The sequence below is a fragment of the Vulpes vulpes genome, chromosome 11 (genome assembly GCF_048418805.1).
Source record: "Vulpes vulpes isolate BD-2025 chromosome 11, VulVul3, whole genome shotgun sequence".
NCBI lineage: Eukaryota > Metazoa > Chordata > Mammalia > Carnivora > Canidae > Vulpes > Vulpes vulpes.
In genome coordinates this window covers 17432246-17458569 of record NC_132790.1, presented here as the reverse complement: position 1 = coordinate 17458569, position 26324 = coordinate 17432246, and the positions used below count along the sequence as shown (strand labels likewise).

The following is a 26324-nucleotide window of genomic DNA, read 5'->3' as shown; positions in this document are numbered from 1 at the left end:
GGTGGTTCAGTCCCTTAAGAGTCTGCCTTCAGCTCAGGTCATGATTTCGGGGTCCTCAGCTCCCTGCTGAGAGGAGTCTCTATCTGCCACTCCCCCTGTTTGTGTTTGCTTGCTCTGTCTCAAATATTTTTTTTTAAAAAAGCAACAGTTTATGAACAAAATCTTAATATTTGGTTCCTAGCATTACAGATTTTATAAGCATCATTCTTTTTTTATTCTGCTTTAGCCTGACCCACTTTCTATTCTCCCCAAGTCCTAGGACAGTGCTTGGGGCATTATAGTCCTAGCTATATCTGCGGAGTACTTACTCGTTGCAAGGCGTTGTGCTAAGCATTTTCCAGGAATTCTCTCACAAAATCCTTACAGCAATCCGATTCCTATTTCACTGCATTCAATAGCTATCTGTTAGCCCTTTCTGCGGCAAGTGAAATACTAGATGCACCTTAAACTCATTAAACAAAACAAATACGGCCCCACTCTCAAGAAGTTCAATCCAGGAGGTTAGTACGATTGGTATTCCTGAACATCAAGAAGAGGAAAAACTGAAGTTCAAAGATTTTAAGTGACTTGTTTGCCCAGAAATCACACAGCAAAAATGTGGCAGAGACTGAATTCAAACTCAGTTCTCCAGACCTTATATTGGGGACCCTGTGCACCGGTTAACTACTATGTTCTGAAGGAGGCGTTTGGGGACACCTGGGTGGCTCGGTGGTTGGGCACCTGCCTTCGGCTCAGATCGTGATCCTGGGCATCGGGCTCCCTGCGAGAGGCCTGCTTCTCTCCCTGCCTGTGTCTCTGCCTCTCTCAGTCTGTGTCTCATGAATAAATAAATAAATCTTTAAAAAAAATGAAGGAGGCGTTTGATAAGCATTATTGAAGAGAAAGTTTTAGAATACTTTTACACTACAATGAAAAATATCCCAATGATGATGAAGACTTCTACTCAATTTCTTTCCGCGAGAGAAAAGCAGGAAATGAGCAACAGTGCAAACAAGTTGCAGTAATATCCTGATAGCGCAGAACTGCTGATCGAGCCCTCTGCGGAGACTCGCTCAGCATTGAAGATTTCCGTGTGTGCCTTAAAGTGACCCCCACCGAGCAGTAACCCGTAAAGTGCTTCTTCCTGAACATCAGTGCTCCGCTGTGCGCAGCGTGGTGTGGCCGCCACTGACCAGCAGTGAGACCTTGGGCTACACCGTCCATCACGTAACCCAGAGGTGTGGAGGAGTGCGGTGCGCGGGAAGGATGCACAGCTCATTTACATGTGGTGCAACTCTTCTGCAAAGGTGCGTCCAACTCCCCCAGAGAGGAGGCTTCCAAAAGTGTGTGAGTCCGTACTTGCCACTGGAGGAGTGAGGAAGCTGCCCTGGAGGGATTTGGGGCCGAGGACAGACAACTCAGCCGCCCCCCTCACCCCCAACTCCACCCTCCGGCCCCGAACCTGCCTGCGGGTGGAGGGCCACAGCCACATGGCCACAGTCTTCGACAAGCGCCACCCTGGCAGCAGCAGCACAGTTTGGATTCTCCTACCCATCTCCATCTCCTCCAACGAGAGGGGTTTGTTTTTTTTTTTAAGATTTATTTATTTATTCATGAGAGACACAAGGAGAGAGGCAGAGACATAGGCAGAGGGAGAAGCAGGCTCCATGCAGGGAGCCCAATGTGGGACTCGATCCCGAGACCCCAGGATCACACCCTGAGCCAAAGGCAGACGCTCAACCGCTGAGCCACCCAGGCATCCCTAGAGATTTTTTTTTTAAGGTTTTATTTATTTATTCATGACAGACACACACACACACAGAGGCAGACACAGGCAGAGGGAGAAGCAGGCTCCATGCAGGGAGCCTGACATGGGACTCGATCCGGGGACTCCAGGATCTCGACCTGGACCGAAGGCGGCGCTAAACCGCTGAGCCCACGAAAGGGGTTTTTGCAGGGGCTGCATCTCAAGATACAGACCGGGCTGAGAGAGGCGCCTGGGGGCAGGTGTCTAATTCCCTACAATTCCTTAGCCCAACAGGAGGCCACCTGACTTTCCCCCAGGGCCACCCAGTGAGGCGTTGGAGACGACCTTGAACGGCGAGGCCCCCGCCCCGGAGCTCTTCCCACCGCCGCCCCGCAGCCCCGCCGCCGCTCCACTCCGGCCCCCACGCCTCGCACGCCGCCAGGCCCCGCCCCTGCGCCCGCCCGTTAGCCCGGCAACCGGCGCGCAGGGACCCGGGCCCGGGTGCAGGGAGAAGGCGGGGCCGGCGGCGGCCACGGGCCCCGCCCCTTGGCGGCGGCCTGCTGCGCCGGCGCCGGGGCTCCAGGCCCCGCCCTCCCTCTCGGCGCCGCGGTGGGCGCATGCGCCTAGAGAGGCGGGCCGGTGAGGGCCCCCTACCGCGGGGAGGGGGAGACGGAAATGGAGGGGGTCTGCGCGCACCCGCTCGGCCCCGGCCCGGCGGCGGCTGGAGAGGGCCTTGGGCGCGTTGGTCGCCGGGGAGGTGGAGACTGGGGCTCCGACCCGCCGCGGCGGCCCGCTGACCCCGCCGTGTGTGTGTGTGTGCGCCCGCGCAGGGAGGCATGGAGAACTGCTTGGCGGCCGCGGCGCTGAACGGGGTGGACCGACGCGCCCTGCAGCGCACGGCGAGGCTGGGTCGGGAGGTGCTGGAGCGCGCCAGGACGAGGGCGGCGGACTGGCGTCCGCGGGAGCTTGCCCGAAGCAGCGTGGGGGGCGCTTCCCGGGAGCGGCCCGCGGCCGGCCCCCAGCGCCTCCTGCCGGGACAGGTGAGGCGAGGGCTGCGGTGCCGGGCGGCCCGCTGGCGGCCCCTGACGGAAGCCGTGAGGTAACGGGACGTGGGCGGAAAAGCCCTCGGAGAACCCCTGACGTTTGACAGATTCTCAGTGGGGGGCGTGGGGGTACCTACCGCCAGTGCCCCGCCCGGGTGGGTGACTTTGAAAAAGATTCTTACACGCTGCCCTCTGGTATTACAGGGAAGCTAGCAAACCTTTATTTGTCCTGGATAAATTGCGTGTCTGTTTATTGTTTTTAGAGTGGAATTCTTTCTCAGTAAGGGCCTTCTGACACTTGCAGAGGCCTTTCAAACAGTAAAAAAAAAAAAAAAAAAAAAAAAAGATGCTATTCCCCAAATGACTTCTATTGTCTAGCGAATTCCAGCTCTCACCTGTGGTTTGCCATTTATTCGAATAGAGAGAAGAAAGACAACCAACCCTCAGTGCTTCCTTCAGGACAATGGCAGCATTCATGGACTATACCTCAAGTCAGTGTGGGGTAAGTTGGTGTAAGCCAAAGCAGAGCTCGCCTGGATGCACCTGCACACGGGCCACAAAGTGGATCTTCGCAGACTTTAAGGAGAATCTGGAGGCTACCGGTCTACCCCGCCCCACATTCGTGGCCAGATTGTAAACAGGGATATAAACCAGGTGATAAGTCCCAAGTTAGAATGTATTCAACAAATATTTATTGAATGTCTAACTGTAGGTATGATTGAGGATAAAGCAGTGAACCAGCCACAGAAGGTCTTTGTCTTCATTATTGTTTTCAGACTGGGGCAGGGCCCGCGGAGCTTATTTGCTGAATTCCAAAACATTCAAGTCCAGATATTAGGGATTTTTTTGAACTTTGAACTGAAGTTTTAAAAAAAAAAATCAGTAAGGTTGCTCTAAACTGGAACTGAGACTTCCTGGTTTTCAAAAATGTATTGAAACAACAACTGAGGCAAAATCCCTAGAGTTTAACCGCTGTTGCAAGTAAGGTGGTTTTTAAGTATGTCCCTGTGAGTCTGTATCACTTGTTGGCCACAAGGGTGGTTACAGCCAACAGATGCAGCGCCCTCAGCAGAGGAGGTGTGGCTTAATGGCAGGAGCAGCCTCTCAGAAATGAGACCCATGATCTGCCCCTAACTGGCTATAATGCCCTGGGCCAGTTAATCCCACTCAGCCTACCTTCCCTGTCATAAAATGAAGATCTCTAAAGTGCTTTCCAGCCTTTAGAGTCTGTTTCTTTGGTCTTCACTGAGAGATGAATTTGTCATAAATTGTAGCATGAGGGACTTAGGTGAAATTTTGGGTACCATTCATTGAAATGGGTGTACGAAGATTAGAAGATCCTCTTCTCAAAACCATTCACTAGGTCATCAAGTACTCTGAAGAAATGGTGAAGGCAGGCCAGCCTGCATCCCAAGACATTACCTGCCTGGAAGGTACTCTGATGTCTAGGAGTTAAAGCCCACTCTGTGGTCTCTGCCAGCTTTAACATGATGGGATTCTTTTGTGGTTGGTTCTAAGGATGCTGGTCTGCAAAGGAGAAGGAAGAGAGTAACTTGTTTCTGTCCTGCTTTTCAATTTCACATATTAAGAGATATTCAAAAAAATCTCTTAATTTTTTGCAGAAGCCCTATTACTCCAACAACAGGAGTCATAATCAATGCAATAATGGTCCAGAGAATATTATTCTGTTAAATTGTTTTAGAAAAATCTAGCTCTTCTGTGTAGAGATCAACTTAAACATTTTGGTTCATGGTCCACTAAAAGGAAAAACATTTGTTTTTGGTTTGAGGTTCAGTGAATTGGTGCTCTTCATTTTGATTTTCAGTCCATACTGCAAGTTTCCACTCTGGAATGGAGTCTCGGACCGAACCCCTTGGCTTTCTGGAGATAGAATTAAGAACAGTGTTCTGAGTTTGCCTTTACAATTTTAAAGCAATCCCTAAAATACATCGTTAGACCTATGTCCTGAAGTGTTTTCCCCAGCTTCGCATTCTTTTGGTCTCATGCCTTAAACACTGTTTGAACACTGTGTTCAAAACAAGCAGGCTTGTAATGTCCTCATCATTAGTCATAATCAAGGGCAAGTCTAAGGTTAACTTTGAGGGGGAGGAAGGAAGTAGACAAGAAAAAATGTAACTGCTTTCTGATCCTTTGGATTATTCTCCTTAAATTAGAGACCTCTTCTTCCACTCCTCCGCATGGGGAGAAGGGTTGCCTAGCTATTGAGTTTTTGTTACATTTCCTGTTGTATTTCTAAATCTCAAGGAGATACTCCCCTCTTCCCTTGTCCTTGTCTGAGACTCGGACAGTAAACATGGAACAGTTCATCAGAACTTGTGATGAGAGGAGGTGGAAAGGCATATGTATTTGATATTGGGGTGAAGATGTTGTGACAATTATTTAACCTGGCAGAGAGCATGGTCCTGCCCAGCTGTGGTTGGCCAGAGTTCTTGCCCTACAAAGGCAGCAGATGGCAGCAAAGTAATGCCAAATGCAACTTCCTCCTCTGCAGCCACTTCACATGGGCTCAGATTTGTTGGATTTCAGAGGCCTGTCAAGAGAGCAGGTAATTTACTTTTGCTCTGTTGCCTCCCTCCTTAACCATACCTTCCTCAAGTAACGGAGTTTTTTTTTTTTAAAGTTTGACCAGACTATTTGGTTACCTAACATCTTTCATGTTTCTTCTATAGAAATATTATTCATCTGTGCTGGAGGAAGGAGGGGCAGCCCACGTCTCTCGTTATCACAGAGGGAAGTCAGCGGTGCATTTGTGCTGGGACATGGGGAATGGCCAGGTATGTATCCTCAGCTCCCTGTGCTGTGCCCTCCACTCCCCTTCCCTCTCTTAACAGAATTCTTTTCCTAAAATGTCAGGATATAAACTATTAGTAATGAACAATTACAGGCCTCTCACTACAAACTTACTTGCCTTTTATCACATGGTCTGGAGAAGCCAAAGATTCTACTTGTTGAACTGATACAGTAGAAATTCATTGTTGTTTTTGGAGGAGGTGTGTTGTTTTGTTTTGTTTTGTTTTTTCTTTTTAAACTCCCACTAGTTCTACTCAAAGGTAGCAAACTTAAGTTCAGAGTCTGACCCACAAGTTGGATTCCTAACTTCTCTGGCCTGCAGGTTTAGGGAAAGGACGGGAGAGGGGCCCCAGGGATACGCTTGAGGGCTAGATGCACACTGGGAGGTCCCTTCTGTTTCCCTGGCCTGAGATGTGTGGAGCCACACCAGAGCCTGAACCCTGGGTTCCCTTTTCTGGCCTGACCCTGACAGGGGGTTACATGTAGACAAGAGACATTCCTGTCCTTCCATTCCTTCCTATAAAATGTTAGTTGGTGCCTCTGAGGGAAATTCCATCTTTCCCTGCTATTACCCGGACTCTTGGGAGAAGCACACAAGAGAATTCTGTTTTCTGAGAGCCCATTAAGTGTCAGTCACTGTTGCACTTTAAATCTCCAATCTAGTCCCCATGTTGCAGACTAGGGAACTAAGGCTTAGTGAGATCAATCTGCCCTTTTCAGTAAAAGCAGGAGTTAAGATTCAAATTCTGGTCTGACTCCAAAGCCCATATAAGTATAAAAAGTAAGCATGGTAAACATCTGACTACAACAACCTCACAGAATCCACTAAAAGCCATAATAACTTAGATGACGACTTAGAAGAAACTGACAGAACAATTATTAGTTGTTCCTAATAAACTAAGAGAAAGTTTCTCTTTACAATCCAGAAGTCAGAGTCTGGGCACTGATCAATGTTTGTACTTGTCTCTCCAGAAAAAGGAAACCTCCCTCGATCTTGAAGGCATCTCTCAAGCGTCAGAGTGCACTCTAGCAGCATCCCAGCCTGTAAGTACACATCTCCTCATTGTTCTGGGCTTCACCACCCGTGCAATTCCATGAACCCACTGAGTCGGTTATAGGGTTCTTTATTCCAGACGTACAGTATTTTTATGTTGGGACGTTCCAGTCTTGAGAGTACAGCATTTGGATTCAGTGTAAAATCATGTCTTTTTGGTATCCTTCCTTCACTTGAAGCTTAAGGGATACTTTTTGTGCCTGAACTCATAGTTGTGGTTGGAAAGAATGCAAAGTATTCACTTCTCAGTTCCTACAGCTCAGCTGGGCTGGCACTGGCTCCTGCTGGAATTCCACCATCTGTTCAAGCAGCAGGAGGGGCCTGACCCTCCTGCTTACAAAGTGAAAACCATTGCTGAAATTCTGAAACATACAAATTTGGTTAGCTCAAGTTCCAGAACATTTGAAGGGATTTGTTCTCATTTTCCACAAATATTTCTCTGTTAAAAACACAGTGATGAGTTTCTCATTTTTAGGATAAAGAAGTACTCATTAGTTCATGAACCCAGGAAAGTTTTGGGAACTTGGAAGGACTGGAATTCAGAGGAAAGGAACTCCAGCATGTTGCTCTGATAGTTTGCTTAATCTTTGTTTGTATATTATCGTGCTACTAGCCAAGATTCAAAATATACTAGCGTTAGTAACAACCAAGAATGTTCTACTTCTAGTACAAATATAAGTTAGGCCAAGATGCCTCCCAGACTTGCTGGATTTTGGTAATGCTAATCTTCCTGATACTCATGATGGTGGAATCACAGATGCCAATCTTGACCCCGTATTTCCTTTTATGCAGAGAAATGGAATATCTTTCGCTTTCTGCAATTCTGATAGAGCTGTATTTTCTAAAATCTACCTTTGTGTACTTATGTGGTCAAAGACCAATAAAGAGTTGTGGCGTAGTCATACACCTTCATGTCAGTTAAATGACAGGTAAATAAGGCCAATTTTGCAGTAACTGGGCATGAAAGGCTAGAACATAAAGCAGCTTTGGAGAAAAGTTGGCTTTAAATCTATGCAAGGTGGAGGATGGGGAAGAAGTTTCATGTAAGTATAAATATTGCCATTTAGTCCTTCTAGTGTAGTTTGCTGGCCTGGGTGTGGTGACAGAGATGACAGCTGCCGCCTGTGGCTCCTTCTGAGCAGGGAGGAAGTTCGTGGGGGGTTCCCAGCTGTGGGATAGCAGCTCTTAATTACAGGCTCTCTTCTGGTTTGCAACTTTGCTCTCAGCCATTTGGACTGACACCCCTTCTCTGCCTGTACTTCCGCCCACTTCCCAGTCATGTGTCAGGTCTGTCCTTGAAAGATGGGTTGTGCTGAGCACAGCTTTAAACACAAATCTTCCATTAACTCCAGCTTCCAGTGTTTTGTATTATAGGAGCACCAGCCCACTAAGGGAGGGCTCTGGCCAGCCGGCTCCTTGCTGCATGACAAAATGGAATCAACTCACAGTGTGTTCAGCTTTTGGAGAAAAGAATATTTCATCTTCCTCATAATGAATTTAGCAAACAAAGCACAGTTAGAAAGATTCCCATTTTTCCATGGTACCTTGTCATTATTGCTGCTCTGTGCTAACAAGTCCCACTGTCTGCTTTTGAGCCCCCAAACAATGATCCCCTTTTCCTCTACCTAATTCCTCTCTACAACCAGGAGTGTCCCTTTTATGACCCTTCATGTTTGTATAGCATTCTAGCACTTGCCAGGTGTTTTCACGTACATGTTTATGAAAGTACATGTGGTACTTAGTACCACAGCTTTAGAAATAAGGAAACAAGCACAAGGAGAGGCTGAGACTTACCTAAGTGACTTTCCTCTTGTCTGGCCAGGCCGAGCCTTGAAGCAGGACCTCCGTCTCCCACACCAGTGCTCCATTCCACTGTGTTCCTGGCACACCAAGGTCGCCTGGTAGAGGTGCTCTGACGGCATTGTGACCTCTAGTCTCAACAGCTAATACCTGCTTTTCCTTGCAGGCTGAGAACATCTCTAAAGACCTCTACATAGAAGTATATCCAGGGACCTATTCCGTCACTGTGGGTACAAGTGATTTAACCAGGACTCAGGTGGTAGCAGTTGACTCGGGACAAAGTGTGGACTTGGTCTTCCCCATATGATGTTGACCATCATGGCTATCACATCACCTTTTTTTTTTTTTTTTTAAGTAACAAGAAGAATAAAGTCACCGTATGATTTTCTTCATATTTACACAGTAATCCTGCTTTCAGGGCTGACTGTAGAGGGTCAGCCTTTCTGGGAACTGGAGTTTGTGTCTTTCAGTGTCTATTTTAACTTAAATGTCTAAGACCCCACTCCCCCTTCTGCTGAAAGTAATAATGTAATGATGCTGTCTTAATAGTTCTTAACTGCTTATTTTCTAGGTAAAAGGTTAACTGTGGTAATAAAGGGAGAGATTTGGAAATGAAGAGAGTTCCTTTTTATTGGCATGAAGAGGTGAAACAGTGTCGTTCATGGTCAGCTGTAGGTTTATGATAAGGTGGCAGAGAGGCTGTGGACACATTTGCCCAAAGCAGACCAACCAGGCCCTGCAGCTTCTGTGGAAGAGAAGTAGCCCCGCCGAGGTCCCTCGGCGGAACCCTGGCCAGGACCACCACATGCCTGTGCCCCTCATCTGCAGAGAAGTTGTAGAGTGTGAGGTTGCAACTGCTTATGCACCCATCACATGTGGCCTGCTCTCTGTCCCCGTCCGTTGCAGGAGGACTTGGCAGCCACTTAGTAACACCTCCTCAGGTATTTATCACTGCTGCTCTTTTAGCTTCCTATAAGGAAAAAAAAAAAATCCTGAGAGTCTGATGCTGTAATTTTAAGGATCAAAAGTCACTGATCTTAAAAGGTCTATGATGTGCCCTGAACTTCTCGAAGCTACCAAGCCAATAGCAGTTTAGTTGCCTGGTAGTTCATCTCATTGTGAACATGACAAGTCTATCCTCAGAACAAATGCCAGTATTTTATATGATGAAAACCAAGTTTTAAGTAGAGCTGTATTAGCATTCCTAATGAGGAACAGACTCCCACAGACAGAGGCTGTAGTCCAGCAGACCCATTCCCTTCACCACAGGGTCAAGTGTCATTTAAGTAAGAAGTCTGTGCTCAGCTTTGTGGAGCCTTCTGAACTGGAATGCAAAATTGTGGGTATATGCATTTTCCTGGGAAAAGACAGCGCGGGAGTTCTCAGTTTCAAAAGGGGCGTGGAGCCTTCTGAACTGGAATGCAAAATTGTGGGTATATGCATTTTCCTGGGAAAAGACAGCGCGGGAGTTCTCAGTTTCAAAAGGGGCGTGGAGAACCATGTCAGGAGTCCTTAGGGAGCCCCTTCCCGGCCATCCTGCTTTTTACCTGGCTCCTCAAGGCTTTTGGTCTGAGAGCATTCTGGTCCCTCTGGTGTGTCGCTGTTGCCTGACTTTGTTTTCTGTGTTCATCTTGTGGCAGGATATGTGGTGGCTTCACACCATTTGCTTCCAGGACCAGCTCCCTGGTATTCCCCATCACTATAGCTTGTACTCTTTGCTCTTTGTTGCTCCTCTTTTCTTTCCAGATGGTGCCATTTCCTGCTCCTAAACCCCAAATTCAATTAGTTATGTCGCACATGCCACCATGGGATTAGTCTTGATGACTGAAGTAGAACTATATGTCAGATATCCCCAAAGCTCTTAACTATCTGTAAGCTACCTACCACTGTTCTCTATTTTGAAAGAGAAATAAAGTTTAAGTCATTTCTGGCCATCATGCTTTCTGGATGGGTTGTATCCAATAACTACATTTGCGATTAGATGGGAAGAAGGTACCAGACGCAATTTTCAAAACAGCCAGGAGGGTAAGCAAAAATAGCCAACTGGCACTCTTGCAGGAGCTTGTAAATCTCCCTGCTCACAAAGACGACATAGTGAGCTCTGGGGGTGGGGCAGGGTGGCAGGGTGTGTGTATGTTAAGAGGTTGAGTGAGGTAGAACAAAATAATGGGAGATGTGACTCCCTGGGGAGTAGGAAAATAATCTGAAAAGGAAGGACTATTGAATCCATCCTCTTCCTGGCTTATAAAACTACAGATTGAGCCCTGTTTCAATCATAAGCTCTCCAGGGAAGAGATCAGAGTAACTGGGGGCAGCCAGCAGCCTGGCCCTTCTAGAATTGTTAGGTTGGGATCAAAGGGAATTCGAAAGTATCAAAGAGCGTGGAGGGCAGAGAGACCCACAGTGGGTGTCTCGAAATCTTAAAGCCCTTAGCAGTGGTACTCTTTAACCACACTGCCTCCCTGCCCCAGACAGAATGTTCATTTAGTTCACTGGATGTTAGTGACCTCAAGGCCCCTAGAATCTAGTCTAGGTCTGGGCTTAGCCACCTCTGCCAACTGACTTAGGCATCTGCTTTCTGGGCCTCACTGGGAATTAAATGGGACAGGCATGATGCATGCTAGTGACACACAACTTCTAAACCTATGAGGGAATCAACATGGTTCTTAAGGGGAAGATGGGGATGGCTATGGATGGCCAATGACAGTAACACTGCCCCATCTTGTAAGGAATGAACAGCAGGATGCAGTACCCTGCTTGTTCCCGCTCTGGTTTACTATGGGGACCATCTGGAGAGCAGGGTCTGGTGACCAATGAATGTTTAAAGACTAATTTCTGTCCTCTCAGGGCATGGGCAACTCTAATCAACACCCGGAGGCATTTTGACTGTTCATCTAGAGAAAACTCAAGGGCTCCAAGAAAAAAAGGCAGGGGGCGGAGGTGGGGGGCAGGCACAGACAATGGCAGGGCCTCGGCAGGAGAACAGCGAAGAAGGGAAAGACAGTTGTTAAAGAGGGATGCAGACCTTCGCATGGGGTCTGAAGATCAGCCCATCCTCTTACTGGGGTTTATTGCTCAGGTGGAAACCTACTACTTCCCCTTTATCACCACCTCCCCATCAACGTGGCCACGCTCCTAAGTGTTACTTCCAATCCCCAGACAGGACATGCATGAGTGAGATTCCTAAGAGACACAGGGGAGGGAAGGGAGCAGGGTCTTCAGCCCCACCTAAGAGGTAGGTATACCTAGCTTCCCAGGATGCGGCTCAGACCCGTTTCTCCAGTATCTCCACCCAGGCTGGTGGAGGCCACCCTGCCTCCTTGGACACTTCTCAGGAAGGACGAGGTCTGTGTTGACTGTACCGTCCACCATCAGCCTCTGGGGGAGGCCCATCTGCAGATCAGTCTCCAAATCCTTTTCAGAAGATGAAGAGGAGGAGGAAGAAACACCCAGGGGAGCTCGCACGGAAGCTTCATCTTCTTTAGGATGCACTAGGGGCAAAAGCTGTGTTGGGGGCTTCGGTTCCACCTCCGAACATTCTTTGGCTGTGCCCCCTGAGGTCCTGGTTAGAGGCCACCAGGTAGGTCCAGCCAGGGAGCAACAGCAGAGGCAGCCCTGGCACAGCAGTTGGCAGCAGGCGGGGGGGACACAGGGAGGACATGGGAATGGAGTGCCCAGAGAAGGCCCACTGGTGACACATCCGGTGGCTGGTCCCCACAGAGAGCAGCAAGGGGCCCAGAGGAGGGGCCTGGGGTGCTCCTGGATTAAAGGCTTGTGCAGCCTCTCCACAGCCTTCTTCCAGACAGCCAGGGGCACCCACTGAACCCTGCCTAGAGGCACGGTTGCTGTGTTGCCATTCCAAAAGTGAACAGTAATTTCTCCTCCTTTGGATGCTGTGTAACAGAAAGAGCAACATTTTGTTACAATTACCTCTTCTGTGTCATGGACAAGGGTTCTCCTAACCCCCAAAACAAACCTCAGTGCAGGCCCCTGCTCTGTGGGCCTCCTCGAGGGCACCTTTCCCTGGAAAGCCTGCCGGGAGCATTCCTGCACCTGCTCCATTCAGCCACTTCCCAGTGCCCTTGTGTTTACCTCCCTGTCTCAATTTTCATGGGGAAAGAGGAGAAGCCTGTCATGCTCTGAAAGGCAATGATGCTGACTGGTGGGCCTGCAGGAGGAGACTATCCCAGTCTGTGGATAACTTGATGGGGGACCAGTCATAAGTACTGGTGTGAGCCCAGCTTAACCCCATCACACCATAGGTTCGCTAACCAACATAATAGTTTTAGGCTATTTTGCCCAGATATTTCATAATCTGAAAGATATGATTTGTGTATCTGTTGCCACACCCAGGATTAAGCTGCTAGTAGGGGATAAGGATTTTTTTTTTTTTTTAATATATCTCTAAGGCCCTAAGCTCACCTCTAAGACATTTTTTGCTCTCTCCTACCAGCCTGGCTCCCTCTGGGGACCGATAGGTCAGAGCAGCTTCCCTTACCTTGCTGGGGCTCTCTTGCCTCCGAGCCCAAGAGAACAGTGCCAGGGCCGTACCGCTGTTGGTCTGGCTCCCAGGGTGCAAGCACCTTGTCCCCAGGTTCCAGTGAGTAGTCCATGGTTGGCAAACACTGAATGACATCCTCTTCTAAGACCATGCTCTGCCACTGGGCTGGCAGCTTTGGGTCTGTGATGAGGGGAACCTCAAATTCCACAAGCAGAGCCCCCTGTCTCTCCAGCTGTGGCAAAGAAAACACTCACAATGAGATCTGGCATTAGGAAGTGGAACAGGGAGCACCATGGTTCCCTGCAATGCCCTAGAAACAAGCCCCGGGTCCTCCTTAAAACAGTGAGAGCCATCTAGGGAAAGGACAGAGACAGATGCTGCTTAGAGCTGATTGTGGCAGAGACAGGCAGGCTGTACTCTGGGTGCTATGCTCTTCCCTCTACCTCCTTTTGCCATGGGCAACTCATGTTTGTCACTTCCTGCCATTCCTTTCCCGTTCTCTTCCTCTTCCTGGTTTTCTTTGCTCCTCTATATATTTGGTCTGCAATTCCCAGGGATAACCTGAGTCCTCTGGATCTTTCCCCAGTGTACTCCTCCTCCTCTCAGCACCTCTGGAAAGTGTTTTCCCTGCGTCCAAGACCAACCAGAGATAGTGTATTCATCCACAGGCCCACACAGGCAAAGAGTAGCTGTGGCCTAACGTGAAGGCAGCCCTTGGCACTGCCATCACCTCAATGTGGAGAGGTTTGGCTAAGCAAATGAACATCATAAAAGGGAGGGCAAGAGGAGCCTTTAAGCTGTTTTGAAAAATCAGTATGATTTTGAAGAGAAATAAAGTCTGGTGACAAGTTACTTTGATCACCACACAGCCTATTATTTGAACAAACCTCTGCTAATATTTCATTGGAATTCACATATTAGTTATTTGAAAACAACAAAATGACTTTTGAATGGAAATTCTATAATTCAGTTTTTTGGAATTCACACTTGTCTTCCTTCCATGAGTCCACATTCACAAAGTCTGACTCTGAGAAGAGAAAAATCCCAAAGAAGTAAACAGCCACTGAGGTGAAGTACAGGCCTGGCTTCCAGCACGTGGGGGACCAGGCACAGAGGCAGGCATGTGGGCACGTTTTGTTCCTCTTTCCCCTAGGCTGGTGCCCAGCACTCAACACATTGAATTTTCCTGAATAAAGCACTTTTTTACTGTAAATTTTCTTCACTGTCACAGGTTCACTTGTATCCCTCCAAAATTCATCTATTAGAATCCTAACCACTAGTACTTCAGGTTGTGACCTCACTTGGGAACAGGGTCATTTCAGATATAGTTAGTTAGGACAAGGTCATACTAGGCTGAGTAGGGTCGGTGCCTCATCCAGAGACTGATGTTCCTATATATAAAGAGGAGAAATTTGGACACAGACATGCACAGAGGGAAGATACCGTGTGAAGATGGGGCAAAGATTAGGGTGACTTTTCTACACACCAAGGAACATCAAAGGTGGTCAGCAAGCCACCAGAAGCTAGTTAGGAAAGGCAGACTCTGCCTCACGGCCCTCAGAGGGACTGACACTACCAACACCAGTCTCCAGAACTGAGAGACAATAAATCTCTGTTCTTTAAGTCGCCTCATTTGTGCTACTCTGTTACACAGCCCCAGCAAACTCACTGCCTTTACATTTCCCCTCTAGAACCTGACCATGAAAGACGTACGCTTATCCAAGAAACCGTACTGCTGGGCACACACAGCTGGGGCGTGGCAGGTATGACAGGGCCACCCTGAGGAGTGTCCTGGGAGATGTGAGGAACTTGCCTCTGGAGCAGCCTTTCTCTGAGCCCGGTAATAAAAGCCATCTGGTCCCCTTCTCGCCAGGACCCATGTGTCAGCAGCATCTCCAACTCTTCCCAACCAGCTAGGCCCCTGCCATGCTGAGTCAGCAATGTGGAGACATGGTTGGTAAGATACATATCTGGGAAAAAGCAAATAGAATTAGGGAGTGGAGAAAACCAAGCCCTAAAAACACCAAGAAACACATTTCACGGGACACCTGGGTCGCTCAGTGGTTGAGCATCTGCCTACCACTCAGGTCATGATCCCAGAGTCCTGGGATCAAGTCCCGCATTAGGCTCCTCGAGGGGAGCCTGCTTCTCCCTCTGCCTATGTCTGTGCCTCTCTCTCATGAGTAAATAAAACAAGAAAGAAAGAAAGAAAAGAAAGAAAGAAAGAAAGAAAGAAAGAAAGAAAGAAAGAAAGAAAGAAAGAAAGAAAGAAAAGAAAGAGAAAGAAAAAGAAAGAAAGAAAGAAAGAAGAAAGAAAGAAAGAAAGAAAGAAAGAAAGAAAAAGAAAGAAAGAAAGAAAAACACATTTCACAGATCTGAGCAGCACAGCAGGAGGCATGTGACATAATGGCTATGTGGAACAGAAACCCATGTAAAAAGTGGCTGGTAATCTAGGACTTCCAGTAAAACAAGATAAACTGCTGGAAAGGGCAGAAGGAGAGGACAATGAAGGGAACTACCATTTGGGGATTGAGAATTGCATTAAGGTCATCAAAATGTGACTAGCCTGGATCTATTCAAGTGAATAAATCCTGGTTCTGAGGCTGAACAGCAGTCCAGGAAAGAGCGCTGGGGAGGTAAATCCAAAGGCAGTGTGGGGGAATCCAGGATGAGGTATGGTGTTTGGATAGCTGTACCAAAAGAGTAACATTGGAAGGATGCTTGATGCTATGGGATCAGAAGGGAGGAGGAAGTGTTTGAGCAGGGGAAACACAGAAGAGCTGGCCAAGGGACTGAGAGACAGGAAAAAGGAGAAGCTATTCCTGGAAAGGTTTGTGGGCAGGGCCAAACCAGGGCTGTAGAGGGGTGGATTATTGAGTCAGGGTTTGGTTTTCTGAAAAAGCTGTTTCCTTTGTGGGCAAGCCTGGAAGCAGGAACGTTTAACTCTGGCTTTGAACAAGATGGTCCCCATAGGTGAATCCAGAAAGCGGGTTATTAAGGGTTCAAACTGGCATGTCCCTATGTGAGTGGCATGGGCACAAGCGAGTCCCTGGAACTTACATCACTTGTGTATGCTTGAGGGCTGAGCTTCCTTTCCTTCTGCAATCACACTTTACACAGCCCACCGAGGATTTGATTCGGGAAAGGCCAGGATAACTGAGGGTTACCGAGGGAACCTGAAGAGGTAACTGGCCAGCTTGCCTTAGCTGCTGGTTGCAGAAACCCTAATTTCTCACGTGGTGCCAGGGCTAGTCTCATAGTTGGTGGTAAAATGAGCTAGAAACTCTTCAACTGGCGATGTCTGACTGCTTCTCTCACCCATGCCAACTCTGACATCTGCCACCTTGCCTCAGAGTGCCCAGGGAGTACAGTTTAGACTGGAGTCATGTAAGACCACAAGCAAACCATAGCCCACACAGGAAAGAACCTTTTCAGCCTTCCCAGGAAGCAAGTTCTACCCCTCATGGTACACCATCGAGAGCCAAGAACAGAGAGGAACAAGAGGGGCGCACATCACTTCTGCCAGAGGTTGCAGGGACTCATACCTGGTGAGGAGGTTGTGCCGGGTGAGCCAGGGTTCTTGGATGGCAAAGGGGCAGGTGCAGGAGAGTTCCCAGGGAGGAGCAGGGCCAGTCCAGGAAGGGGGCTTCAGGGTTGTGGCCACACTGCAGTATTTGGGCTGAGGCGTCCCAGTCCCTGCAGAGGATTCCATGGCCTTGGGAGAAACCACCTGAGAACAAGCACCACCATTGAGTTGCAGCCCACAGCCCAGCAGACGGCAACTGGCTGGCGCAGGGCTCACTTCTGGGGTTAGCAGACCCCACCTGCTCCCACAGACAAGCTCAGGCTATTCTCTGAATCATCTGCCTTGGAAACTTCAGCTCAAGAAATAGGGGAGGGCTTGAAAGAGCGAGAGTTGTGACTTTAGAGAAACCCAGCTCTAAATCCTTGTATGCTCACGTAACCACAGCGCTTCAGTTATGGCTCTGGAGATGATATATGGAAAGCACCTGGCTGATAAGTAGCTCAATAGATGTTAGTTTTTTCCTCCTCCCCAGTTGTAGGGACTCTGGGATAAAACAACACTTCCCTTTACAAATATGGTTGGCCTAACCCTAATAACAAACCCCCAATCTGAGCCACAGACTCCCTTCCTAATCCAGTGACCTCCAGGACTAACACTAGCCCCCGCTGATATCCCAAGGTCATGTCCTTCATAGACCTGTTCAGACGTGACGGCTTGACACCCAGGATCCAAGATCACACTGCTGCCCCAGCCCACCAGAGTTCTGTTAGGGTCTGCCCCTGCCCACATCCACAGGTCTGACCCCAAGGGGACTTACTCACAGCCCCAAACTCCTCCACTTCAGCCTTCTGACAGTTGGGGCTCAGGGCCTTAGCCCAACGGACTCCTGGTTGCCAAGCAGGTTGCCATGGATGCAAGCCAGCAGGAATGCTGTGGACTGAGTGAGTGTACTGGGCATGTGCAGAGGGATGGCAGGGGGGCTGTGGGGGCCGTGGGTAGGACAAGGGGGCAGAGGGTTTCCCTGGGGAAAAGGGGAGATGGGGCGTTGGGGAGAAAGGTCACTGCACCCTCAATTCCCCAAAGCTCAGGCTTCCCCACTACTGGAAGAGGCAGTCCTGGTGGGAAGCCTTCATGAATCCCAGGGAGTCCTGTGAGGGAGGGAGCTGCCCCTGCCCAGACTAAGGACTAAGGACTATCCATCTGCCTCCATCCTGTGCAGACAGGAGGCTAGGTTAGGTGAGCCACTGGCTGGCCGAAGGACTCTAAGATAGACTTGGTCTGTAGTTTAAAGCAAAGTAGTCAAAGGTATGGGCATGTTGCTTGTCTGTAACAGAGAGGACCCTGCTGAGGAGCAGAGATGTGGTGACCACTTGAGGGTGATGAGAGTGGACACTGGTGACAAAGGGAACAGAAGTCTGGATTCTGCTCTCATTTGAACATCCATGGGACAGGCTGGTATTTTGAGGCATCTGACAGTCATTGTATACTTGTTATGTGCCTGGCACAGTGTTCAGGGGAGAATACCAAAAAGTATGCAGGGACATTTGTGCATGTCTCCCCCACATCCACTCCCCTCTTCCAACACTTCCTGTTTCCTTTCGCAGATCCATTGGTAAAAGAGGCTGACCGTTATCTCCAGCTCCACAGGTAGAACGTGTGTTAATCGGCACATTCCATGCTCCAGTTCCACTCTGGGGATTGGTTAGGTATGAGTATGTCCCCCAGCCTCTCCAATCAGAATAAATCTCAAGATTTGTGTTGGGAATCCTGGATTATAGACTTTCTCTTTTCTCCTACACATAAATAAGAAAGGACATCGTTCTAGGAGCCTCTGACTGCCTTTTTGGGGCATTGAAGCTATTCCCAGAGAAAGGGAGGATAGGCCTAAACAAAACAGGTTCTTGGTGACACTGTTGAGCCCTGCCTGAAGGCAGCTCTATATCTAGATGCTTCCATTATGTGAATCTTTATTGATTATACAAATTGGGATTGTATTTTCTCTCACTTGCAACTAAAAGCATCTTAACTGATGACTGCCCTCACACAGCATAACCTACCAGTCAGGAGAATGACTGTTGCTAAGGACCACATAGATAAAAGCTGAGTTATTTGGTGCACAAAGTTGGAGTCCAAGAAAGACCAATGGAGTCTCTGGCAGTGAGAGAAGGTCACTTACTTTTGAATAAGACAGGTGGGATTTCAATGATAAGAGGGAAAAAGGAGAACATTCTTGTTTAGGAGGCTAGAGCGAAGAGAGAAGGATTCATTTATAAGATTGCTTTTCTCTTTTGGAGGAAATGCGGTGTCATGAGAAAATCAAGGTGTGACTATTTGGAAAGGGGCCATATTGGTGGGAGCTTTGCAAACCCAGCAGATAAATGTAAACAACATAGTAGTCAAAAGGAAGACGTCATGGGGTTTGAGCAAGGAAGTGACATGAAATGCTTTAAGAAAAAACATCAGAGTGAGAATGTAGGCAGTTAATTCTTGAGCCCAAGAAACCAGAGAGGAGACTGTTAACAGTGACCAAGATAAAACATGACAGGATTGGAATAGGAAAATAGTAACACCAAATATTTACACACAACATCTACCTGATTTGAGGCTCTTTACTGAGTGCTAGGAATGTAGGGAGGAATAGGCCTGTCCCTATGTACTGAAGACATAGATGTGTAATACAGTGTGTAAAGGTAGTAGGATGGGAAGTGCAAGGAAATATGTGTACAAAATAAATGAACGAGTAATGGCTGGAGTGGGAAGACTTCACAGAAATGACACTGGAGGTGAATATGCCAGTATATGGAAAGTCCGGGCTGGGCTTGGCCACAGATGGGGCTCAGGATTCAAGGTGGAAGTCACAGGAATGGATATAGAGACATTTTGAAGGCAGACTCCAAGATATGGGGCAGTGAAGGACAGGCATGGCCCCTGTACATTTTCTGGCCAGAATAACCTGTAGAATGATGATGCTATGGATAATAGAAGATTACTACTACTACTACTACTACTACTACTACTACTACTACTACTAATGGTTATGCATACGTATGTGTCAGGCATTGTTAATTCTCCAAACATAAGGGGAGAATCGTTGCTCTTCTTATTATTCTCATTCTGTGGATGAAGAACTGAGACATGGAGAGGAGGGAGCAGAGTCATAGTTTAAACTGAGGCAGCTTGATTCCACAGACTGCGATAGCCTTCTTAACTAGACTAAGCTGCCTAAAGAAGTCTTCTGCATGCAGGGAAAAGATGACTGTAAAATAATTTCAGATCACAAGATTTTGTTAGCTATCTTTGCTTCAGTCTTGGGATACTTTCTCATCAGGACATGGGTAAGGTATAAATATATAGGTTTCCTGTCAACCCCAAATTATAACAAAAAGAACTACCGGACTCTGACAAACCAAGGGAGGTTAATTGTGATCATTTAGCATGAAATGTTTGCAAAGGGCATTATAAACATTGATTAGTCATTGATCAGACTTTACTATACTTTCATGAGAGTTTCTTACAGCTGAGACTCTGGCCAAGTGTGTGAGAAGGACAACGTGAGGGGTATAGAGAATCCTGGGGACTCCTGCTCCTCTACAGTTCTTGAAAGAAATCACCAAAGCTTAAGACATATCTTCTCAACCCCCATAAGATCATGTTTTGTACATGTCAAACCCTGGTAGGAAATAATCAGCACAGGTGGACATTTGAGCTGTTATCTACTATAACTTCTATAAGTTCTATAAGCAGAACTTATGTTTAGGAAAAACTATTGAATGATGCTGTAAGAGACACCATTTTGTGAGATTATTTGTTTCTATTTGGAAACAATCAAATGATTCTGAAAATAGGGTCAGTGTGGTGGCTGGTGGCTGCCATAAGGGAGGAAACTTTCCCAGGGTTATTCTTGGTCTCAGCCTTATCAGGGTACAGAAGAGACTGCAGGTAATTAATATACTTGATGGCAGCTCTGAGAGTTTCCACTTTGCTGAGTCGTTTCTCCAAGTACTCCTCAGGCAGATGATGTCGGAGCTGGGCATAGCCTTCATTGACACACTTTACCCGCTGCCTTTCCCGCTCATTCCTTTTCCGGATAAAGGCTGGCCCATAGGAGTATTCACACCTTCTGTAATTTGGATAAGACATTGGGAAGGCGAAGGGGCAGGGTTCACCGTAATTTTCCATGATCAGGGAATCGCTGGGAAAAGGCAGCAATGGCAGATCTTCAGAGTAAGGTGACGGCACTGGGGCATCAGGATACAGGTGGAAAGTGACCATGGGGTCAAGATAGAAAGACCTGGTCAGTGGCAGGTGGGCAGATTCAGAGACAGCAGGCAGTTTTTCTGGCAGATTAGAGTAGCTTCGATTGTCCATCATTTCCTCTTTAGCCTGGAAACATAACCAAGTTTATTAATTTGACCAGATCAAAAGAAAGCAGATATCATGGACTTTCTCAGAGATCAATATTTTAAAGCCTTCTCTGCTTTGATGAATACTTTCTGAGCTCATTCTGAAAACGATATGGGGTAACCATACTCTGTGGGTAGTAAGAGAGGATTTTTTGTTAGTACAGAGAAACAACATTAAGTAACATTGACTCACTTTGTGAGAAAGTTATTCCTTTTCAACTCTTTCAATCCTGGTGATTACAAAGATACAGTTTTAATCTTGTAAGAGTGTGTGTGTGTCTTCCACCCTACTAGAATGCTTTCTGATCCTCCTTAGATGGAAGTCTTCAACAAATGATAGTATCTACTAGAATTTAATAATATTTTGCTGTTAATTTCTATTGTGAATTATATTGATTTCATGCTTATGGCAGTGATACAAAATTTCCTTTAAAAATATATCTGCTTGGAGGTGCTTGGGTAGCTCAGTCAGTTAAGCATCTGCCTTCAGCTCAGGTCATGATCCCAGGGTCCTGGGCTCCTTCCCAGCAGGAAGCCTGCTTCTCCCTCTGCCTCTGCCTGCCACTCCCCCCTGCTTGTGCTCTCTATCAAATAAATGGATAAAACCCTTTTTAAAAAAATAAAAATAAAATAAAAATACATCTACATGAACAAATTGAGGGTTGCTGGGGAGGAATGTTGGGACGACGGGGTAACTAGGTGATGGGCATTAAGGAGGGCATATGATGTGATGAGCACAGGGTGGTTTGTGTGTGTGTGTGTGTGTTTTAGATTTTGTTTATTTATTCATGAGAGACAAAGAGAGAGAGACAGAGACATAGGCAGAGGGAGAAACAGGCTCCCTGGTGTGGGACTCGATTTCGGAACTCCAGGATCACGCCCTGAGCCAAAGGCAGATGCTCAACCGCTGAGCCACCCAGGCGTCCTGAGCACAGGGTGTTATATGCAACCGATGAATCACTGACCTCTACCTCTGAAACCAATAATACATTGTAGGTTAGTTAATTGAATTTAAATAAAATTTTAAAAGTACATCTACTTGATTAAAAAATGGCACTTCAAGAAAAATAATAAGTAAATAACAGTACAGGTAGAACCCGGATAATAAACTCCATGAAGTGCATATAAGTAACTAAAGTTTGGGAAACACTGAAGTACCACAATATTCAAATACATGTTGGAGACACTACAAACAAGTTAATGATCATGCAAGCTCACAGGCATAGCCTTCTAAAGTAATACCTGTTATGCCAGGGGCAAAACCAAAAATAAAAATAAGAAAGGAAAAAAAAATAAGAAAGGAATCTTTTGCTTTTAAAAATTCACTTTAAGATCCTTTAAATAGGAAACTCACCAATTTAAAACATAGTCAATTTACCTATTTTTAATTTACTTCCACAGAACTTTAAATATATTGAATGAAGTGAATCTGTATTTAGTTTTTTTTTTTTTTTTTCATGGAACATAAGGATAAAGCATTATACCCCAAGAGGTCCCAAACCAATACAGTCCTTTTTTCTGAATAGGTCTTCATGTATCTCATTTATTAAACCACCTTTTTACCTTTGACTATAATAATAAAACCACAACAGATTTTACAGAGATGTTGCAGTTTAATTACTAAACTGGGAGGCAGGGTAGTGCTGTAGGAAAAAGAACAGTTTTTCTTTCAGTTACAACACCCCTGAGTTTCAATCTTGGCTTTGCGCCTTCCTAGCTGTGTGTCTTCAGTCAAGTTCCTTAACCTTTCTGAGCTTCACCTCTTTCCTATGATCAACTGAGGTATTAACTATTCTGCAAGGTGGTTGTGAGGATCAAATGAAAAAAAAACCACCATAATGCACAGGTGTTAGTGCTTTTCCTCTTTCCTTTCTTTACAGATGAATACTTGTTCAGTATCCATTTCTGAACTGCACCCTACAGAAAAACCTGGCTTATATTTTCCCTAACACCGGAAAATCAAACACTGATCTATCCAAAGCATATTTGTTGAGAGATGACCATACCTAAAATGGAGAAGCAACAAGAAATCTGCCTTGGGCATCCAGAAAAGAGGGAAATATGACTTTCTGTTAATTCCTCAGGGTGTGATTTTTCAACATTTTTGGGAATGAGGGCTTGACCTCTATGCTTGGCATGTGTAGAGAAAACAAGGCCACTTTCCTCCCCCCAACCCTGTTTATGAGCAAGATTGGATAACATAGTCACTTGCTTCTCTACCTGAGCAGAGTAACAACCTGCAGCCTGACACCATGTAATGAGAAGAGCCGCCAATATGCACTAGAATTCAAGTGCTGTGAAGCGTATCACTTTACGGTGTGAAAAAGCCTAGCCTATCTAGTATGGCTGCTGAAAGACAAAAATGACTGTGAAATCAGAAAGGGAAGTCTGCGATGGGGGATAAGGGGTGAGGGGCGGGGAGGGTGAGAGGGGAGTGTGATAAGAAGTCCCATGGTGGGACACCCTGGAAAGGAGTAAATGCCAGGGAAAGCTCTTCCTAATAGGGGGCTGGGGTGGGGGAGCAGATGAGATAAATATGAATCAAAACAAAGGAACAAGAAATGAAAGATTCCAAATTACTGACCAAATGGCCTAAAATATTTCACTTAAAACAAAAATCTCTGGAAGATTAAAAACTAGCCAAGATTCTGTCAAAAATAAAAAGTTGCTAAGAGAAAAGAGTTAGGGAATTCCCAAGACAGGAATTCGAGGGGGTAAGAGATCAAGAACATGTATGGCGGAAGCTACAAAATGATGGCACAATGGGGATGGAGCCTGTCTTTCTATATCTCTGAGAAAAGCAGGGCCTTATCTCTGCCTATGGCTAGCAAGCCAGAACTGACACAGCAGAGTATCAAAATGCAAAGCAGATGTCAGCAAAGCCAATTACACACAAGAATTCTTTAGGTATAGTTTTATCTTGACAGATAATTTTAATGTCTTAAACCTTGGCCCAGATGAAATCTGGGTAATTTATATATGCCATGGGTACTTAACATTTTCTAGGCTTTAAGTAGACTATGCATAATTCTTGGGTAAAAAAATTTAGTGTCTCTGTAGACACACTGTTGAGCAGCTTTTGTTATTGAGCATTTCCCAAAAGTTCATCAATCAGTGTAATGGCATTTAAATATGATCATCTTTTATTAAAAAAAATTAATCCCAACACAACAGAGAGAATGAAAAACTCAGTAGAGGATCAAGATAGAAAGCCTAGTGGAGGATGGAAGTGTTTGAATTGAATACAAGTTTTTAAAAGAAAGCAATATGGACTATTGGTGCTGGGGCTTTGCAGTTCCAGATACATGCACAGCTAACTAATGCACCTATCTTGGGAAAATCTCAGATTTCTGTCTTCTGGGAAATAAATGATGAGGTCTTAATGATAAAATCCTAAGAGATTCTGGTAGTGCTGCTTGGCATAAAACTTCAACTTTTCAAAGGTATTAAAAATATCTAGCATGTAAAAAACAAAACTCTATAACTGCACATATAATTGACTTATGGAATGTTAGAGATGGAAGGAATCTTAGAAATCCTCTTATCCAATCCCTCAGACTGTGAGTTGGCTAAGCTTGCAGAGCTGTCAGCAGAGCATGGGTCAGAACCTAGGACTCCTGATTTCCAAACCAAACCCTTCCCACTCCTCCAGATGATTTAATCACCAGCAAAATCTGAATCTTTTAACATATGGGCATATTTAATAGTTTAAGACAATGGAATCATCAGCTGATAAAATTCATCATTTATCAACTGTGCCTGGGAGTTTCCTTAAAGGCAGTTTCCTTGCCCCCCCCCCCCCCCCCCCCAGCCATGGGCTACTCTGGAGAAGAGTCTCTTACCTGTTTTGTCACTGAGATGCTGTATTTGGGCTGTGTCAGACTTAACCTGATTTATAAGTGATCATTTAGTAACTATATGCAAAGTAGCTTACAGTTAAACAGAACTGCTTAGTTCTGGTTTAGCTGTTTTTTTCTACCTAATATGTAGATATGACAACATATAACAATACTAAATAGAAAGGTTTGCTTACAAAACTAGACTCTTGTAACATACTCTTGTAAAAACAATGCCTCCTCATTCATCTGGTTTATATGATTTTCTATCAAAATTACTTATGAAAAATATCTGTAAATAATAGTCTCATAATGTTGGTCAATATTCTTTTCCGTAGAAGTTAAGGCCATAACCAGGAAGGTCAATATGAACCTAAATTTTATTAAAATATCTTTAAATTTTATTTTCCTCTACTTAGATCTTATTTTTGAGTAATTTTAGATGCACAGCAAAATTGAGCAGAAAATACAAAGAGATCCCATATAACCCTTTCCCTACACTTGTATCTCCTCCCAGTAATTTATTTGTTACAACTGATGAACCAATATTGACACATCATCACTCAAAGTCCATAGTTTACCTTAGGGTTCCCTCTTGGTGGTGTACATTCTGTGAGTTTTAACAAATGTGTAATGACATGTATCCACCATTATAGTATCATACAGAATAGTTTTACTATAAAAAGCCTCTGTAAAAAAAAAAAAAAAAAGCCTCTGTGCTCCACTTTTTCATCCCTCCCTGCCTCATGACAGCCACTGATTTTTCTTTTACTGCCTCCATAGTTTTGCCTTTTCCAGAATGTCATATAGTTGGAATCGCACAGTATGTAGCCTTTGCAGATTGGCTTCTTGCACTAATAATATGCATTTAAAATTCCTCTGTATATTTCTGTGGCTCCATAGCTCATTTTTTTAGTGATGGATAATATTCCATTGTCTGGATGTATCACAGTTTACTTATCCATTCACCTACTGAAAGACATCTTGGTTGCTTCCAAGTCTTGGCAATTATGGATAAAGCTGCTATAACTATGTGCAGGTTTATGTGTGGACATAAGATTTCAACTTATTAGGTAAATACCAAGGAGTGTGATGAGTGGATCCTCTAATAATTATTAAGAAACTGCCAAACTGTTTTTCCAAAATGGCTGTACCATTTTTGCAGTCCCATTAACAATGAATGAGAGTTCCTGTTGCTCCACATCCACACCAGCATTTGGTAGTGTTAGTGTTCTAGATTTTGGCCATTTTAATAGGTATGTGGTAGTAGCTCACTGTTGTTTAATTTGTATGTCCCTAATGACATGATGTGAAACATCTTTCACGTGCATATTTGCCATATGTATATTTTCTTTGGTAAGGTGTCTGATCAGGTGTTTGGTGGCCCATTTTTAATCACGTTGTCTTATTATTGAGTTTGAAGGGTTCTTGGTATATTTTGGGTAATGGAATTTTATCAGATATGTCTTTTGCAAATATTTTCTCCCAGTCTGTGGCTTGTCGTCTTATTTTTTTTGACATAGTCTTTCACAGAGTACAAGTTTTTAATTGTAATGAACTCCAACTTATCATTATTCCTTTCTTGCATGATTTATGTTTTAGTGTTTTATCTAAAAAGTTACCA

At 45.6% G+C, this 26324-nt stretch overlaps 3 protein-coding genes across 11 annotated transcripts; 1 reads left to right on the top strand and 2 right to left on the bottom strand.

The window, feature by feature from the left end:
* The first annotated feature begins 2188 nt into the window (after nucleotides 1–2188).
* On the top strand, nucleotides 2189–14755 carry AKIP1 (A-kinase interacting protein 1). 9 transcript variants are annotated; one of them, XM_072725670.1, is made up of 7 exons: nucleotides 2189–2365; nucleotides 2557–2766; nucleotides 3191–3271; nucleotides 5282–5335; nucleotides 5460–5564; nucleotides 6553–6624; nucleotides 8601–9050. In XM_072725670.1, exons 2-7 carry the CDS (start codon nucleotides 2563–2565, stop codon nucleotides 8739–8741), a joined length of 657 nt encoding a protein of 218 aa, XP_072581771.1. In that variant the 5' UTR covers nucleotides 2189–2365; nucleotides 2557–2562; the 3' UTR covers nucleotides 8742–9050. The 9 variants fall into 9 exon arrangements, with proteins under 9 accessions (XP_072581771.1, XP_072581775.1, XP_072581773.1 ...); XM_072725674.1 differs by having other exon boundaries at nucleotides 8457–9050; XM_072725668.1 differs by lacking the exon at nucleotides 8601–9050 and adding an exon at nucleotides 14627–14755 and having other exon boundaries at nucleotides 2195–2365; nucleotides 2557–2825.
* On the bottom strand, nucleotides 9844–17341 carry C11H11orf16 (chromosome 11 C11orf16 homolog). The gene is made up of 6 exons (XM_072725678.1): nucleotides 17283–17341; nucleotides 16481–16665; nucleotides 14749–14905; nucleotides 12933–13167; nucleotides 11680–12327; nucleotides 9844–10199 (listed from the first exon to the last, which is right to left on the bottom strand). Exons 2-6 carry the CDS (start codon nucleotides 16645–16647, stop codon nucleotides 9937–9939), a joined length of 1470 nt encoding a protein of 489 aa, XP_072581779.1. The 5' UTR covers nucleotides 16648–16665; nucleotides 17283–17341; the 3' UTR covers nucleotides 9844–9936.
* ASCL3 (achaete-scute family bHLH transcription factor 3) lies at nucleotides 16821–25404 on the bottom strand. Its single transcript, XM_072725677.1, has one exon. It carries the CDS (start codon nucleotides 20830–20832, stop codon nucleotides 20287–20289), a length of 546 nt encoding a protein of 181 aa, XP_072581778.1. The 5' UTR covers nucleotides 20833–25404; the 3' UTR covers nucleotides 16821–20286.
* Between the last annotated feature and the right edge of the window lie 920 nt (nucleotides 25405–26324).

What these genes read in the sequence shown, in the direction of transcription:
- AKIP1 (XM_072725667.1), top strand. Translation starts at nt 2,344, where the DNA reads ATGCGCCTAGAGAGGCGGGCCG. An exon ending in GGGACATGGGGAATGGCCAG is followed by an intron (nt 5,565 to 6,552) that starts GTATGTATCCTC and finishes TTGTCTCTCCAG; the next exon opens with AAAAAGGAAACCTCCCTCGA. An exon ending in CTCTAGCAGCATCCCAGCCT is followed by an intron (nt 6,625 to 8,600) that starts GTAAGTACACAT and finishes TTTTCCTTGCAG; the next exon opens with GCTGAGAACATCTCTAAAGA.
- C11H11orf16 (XM_072725678.1), bottom strand. Translation starts at nt 16,647, where the DNA reads ATGGAATCCTCTGCAGGGACTGGGACGCCTCAGCCCAAATACTGCAGT. An exon ending in GGCAAGAGAGCCCCAGCAAG is followed by an intron (nt 12,328 to 12,932) that starts GTAAGGGAAGCT and finishes TCTGTTACACAG; the next exon opens with CATCCAAAGGAGGAGAAATT. An exon ending in GCCGCATCCTGGGAAGCTAG is followed by an intron (nt 10,200 to 11,679) that starts GTATACCTACCT and finishes TTTGGGGTTTAG; the next exon opens with GAGCAGGAAATGGCACCATC.
- ASCL3 (XM_072725677.1), bottom strand. Translation starts at nt 20,832, where the DNA reads ATGATGGACAATCGAAGCTACTCTAATCTGCCAGAAAAACTGCCTGCT.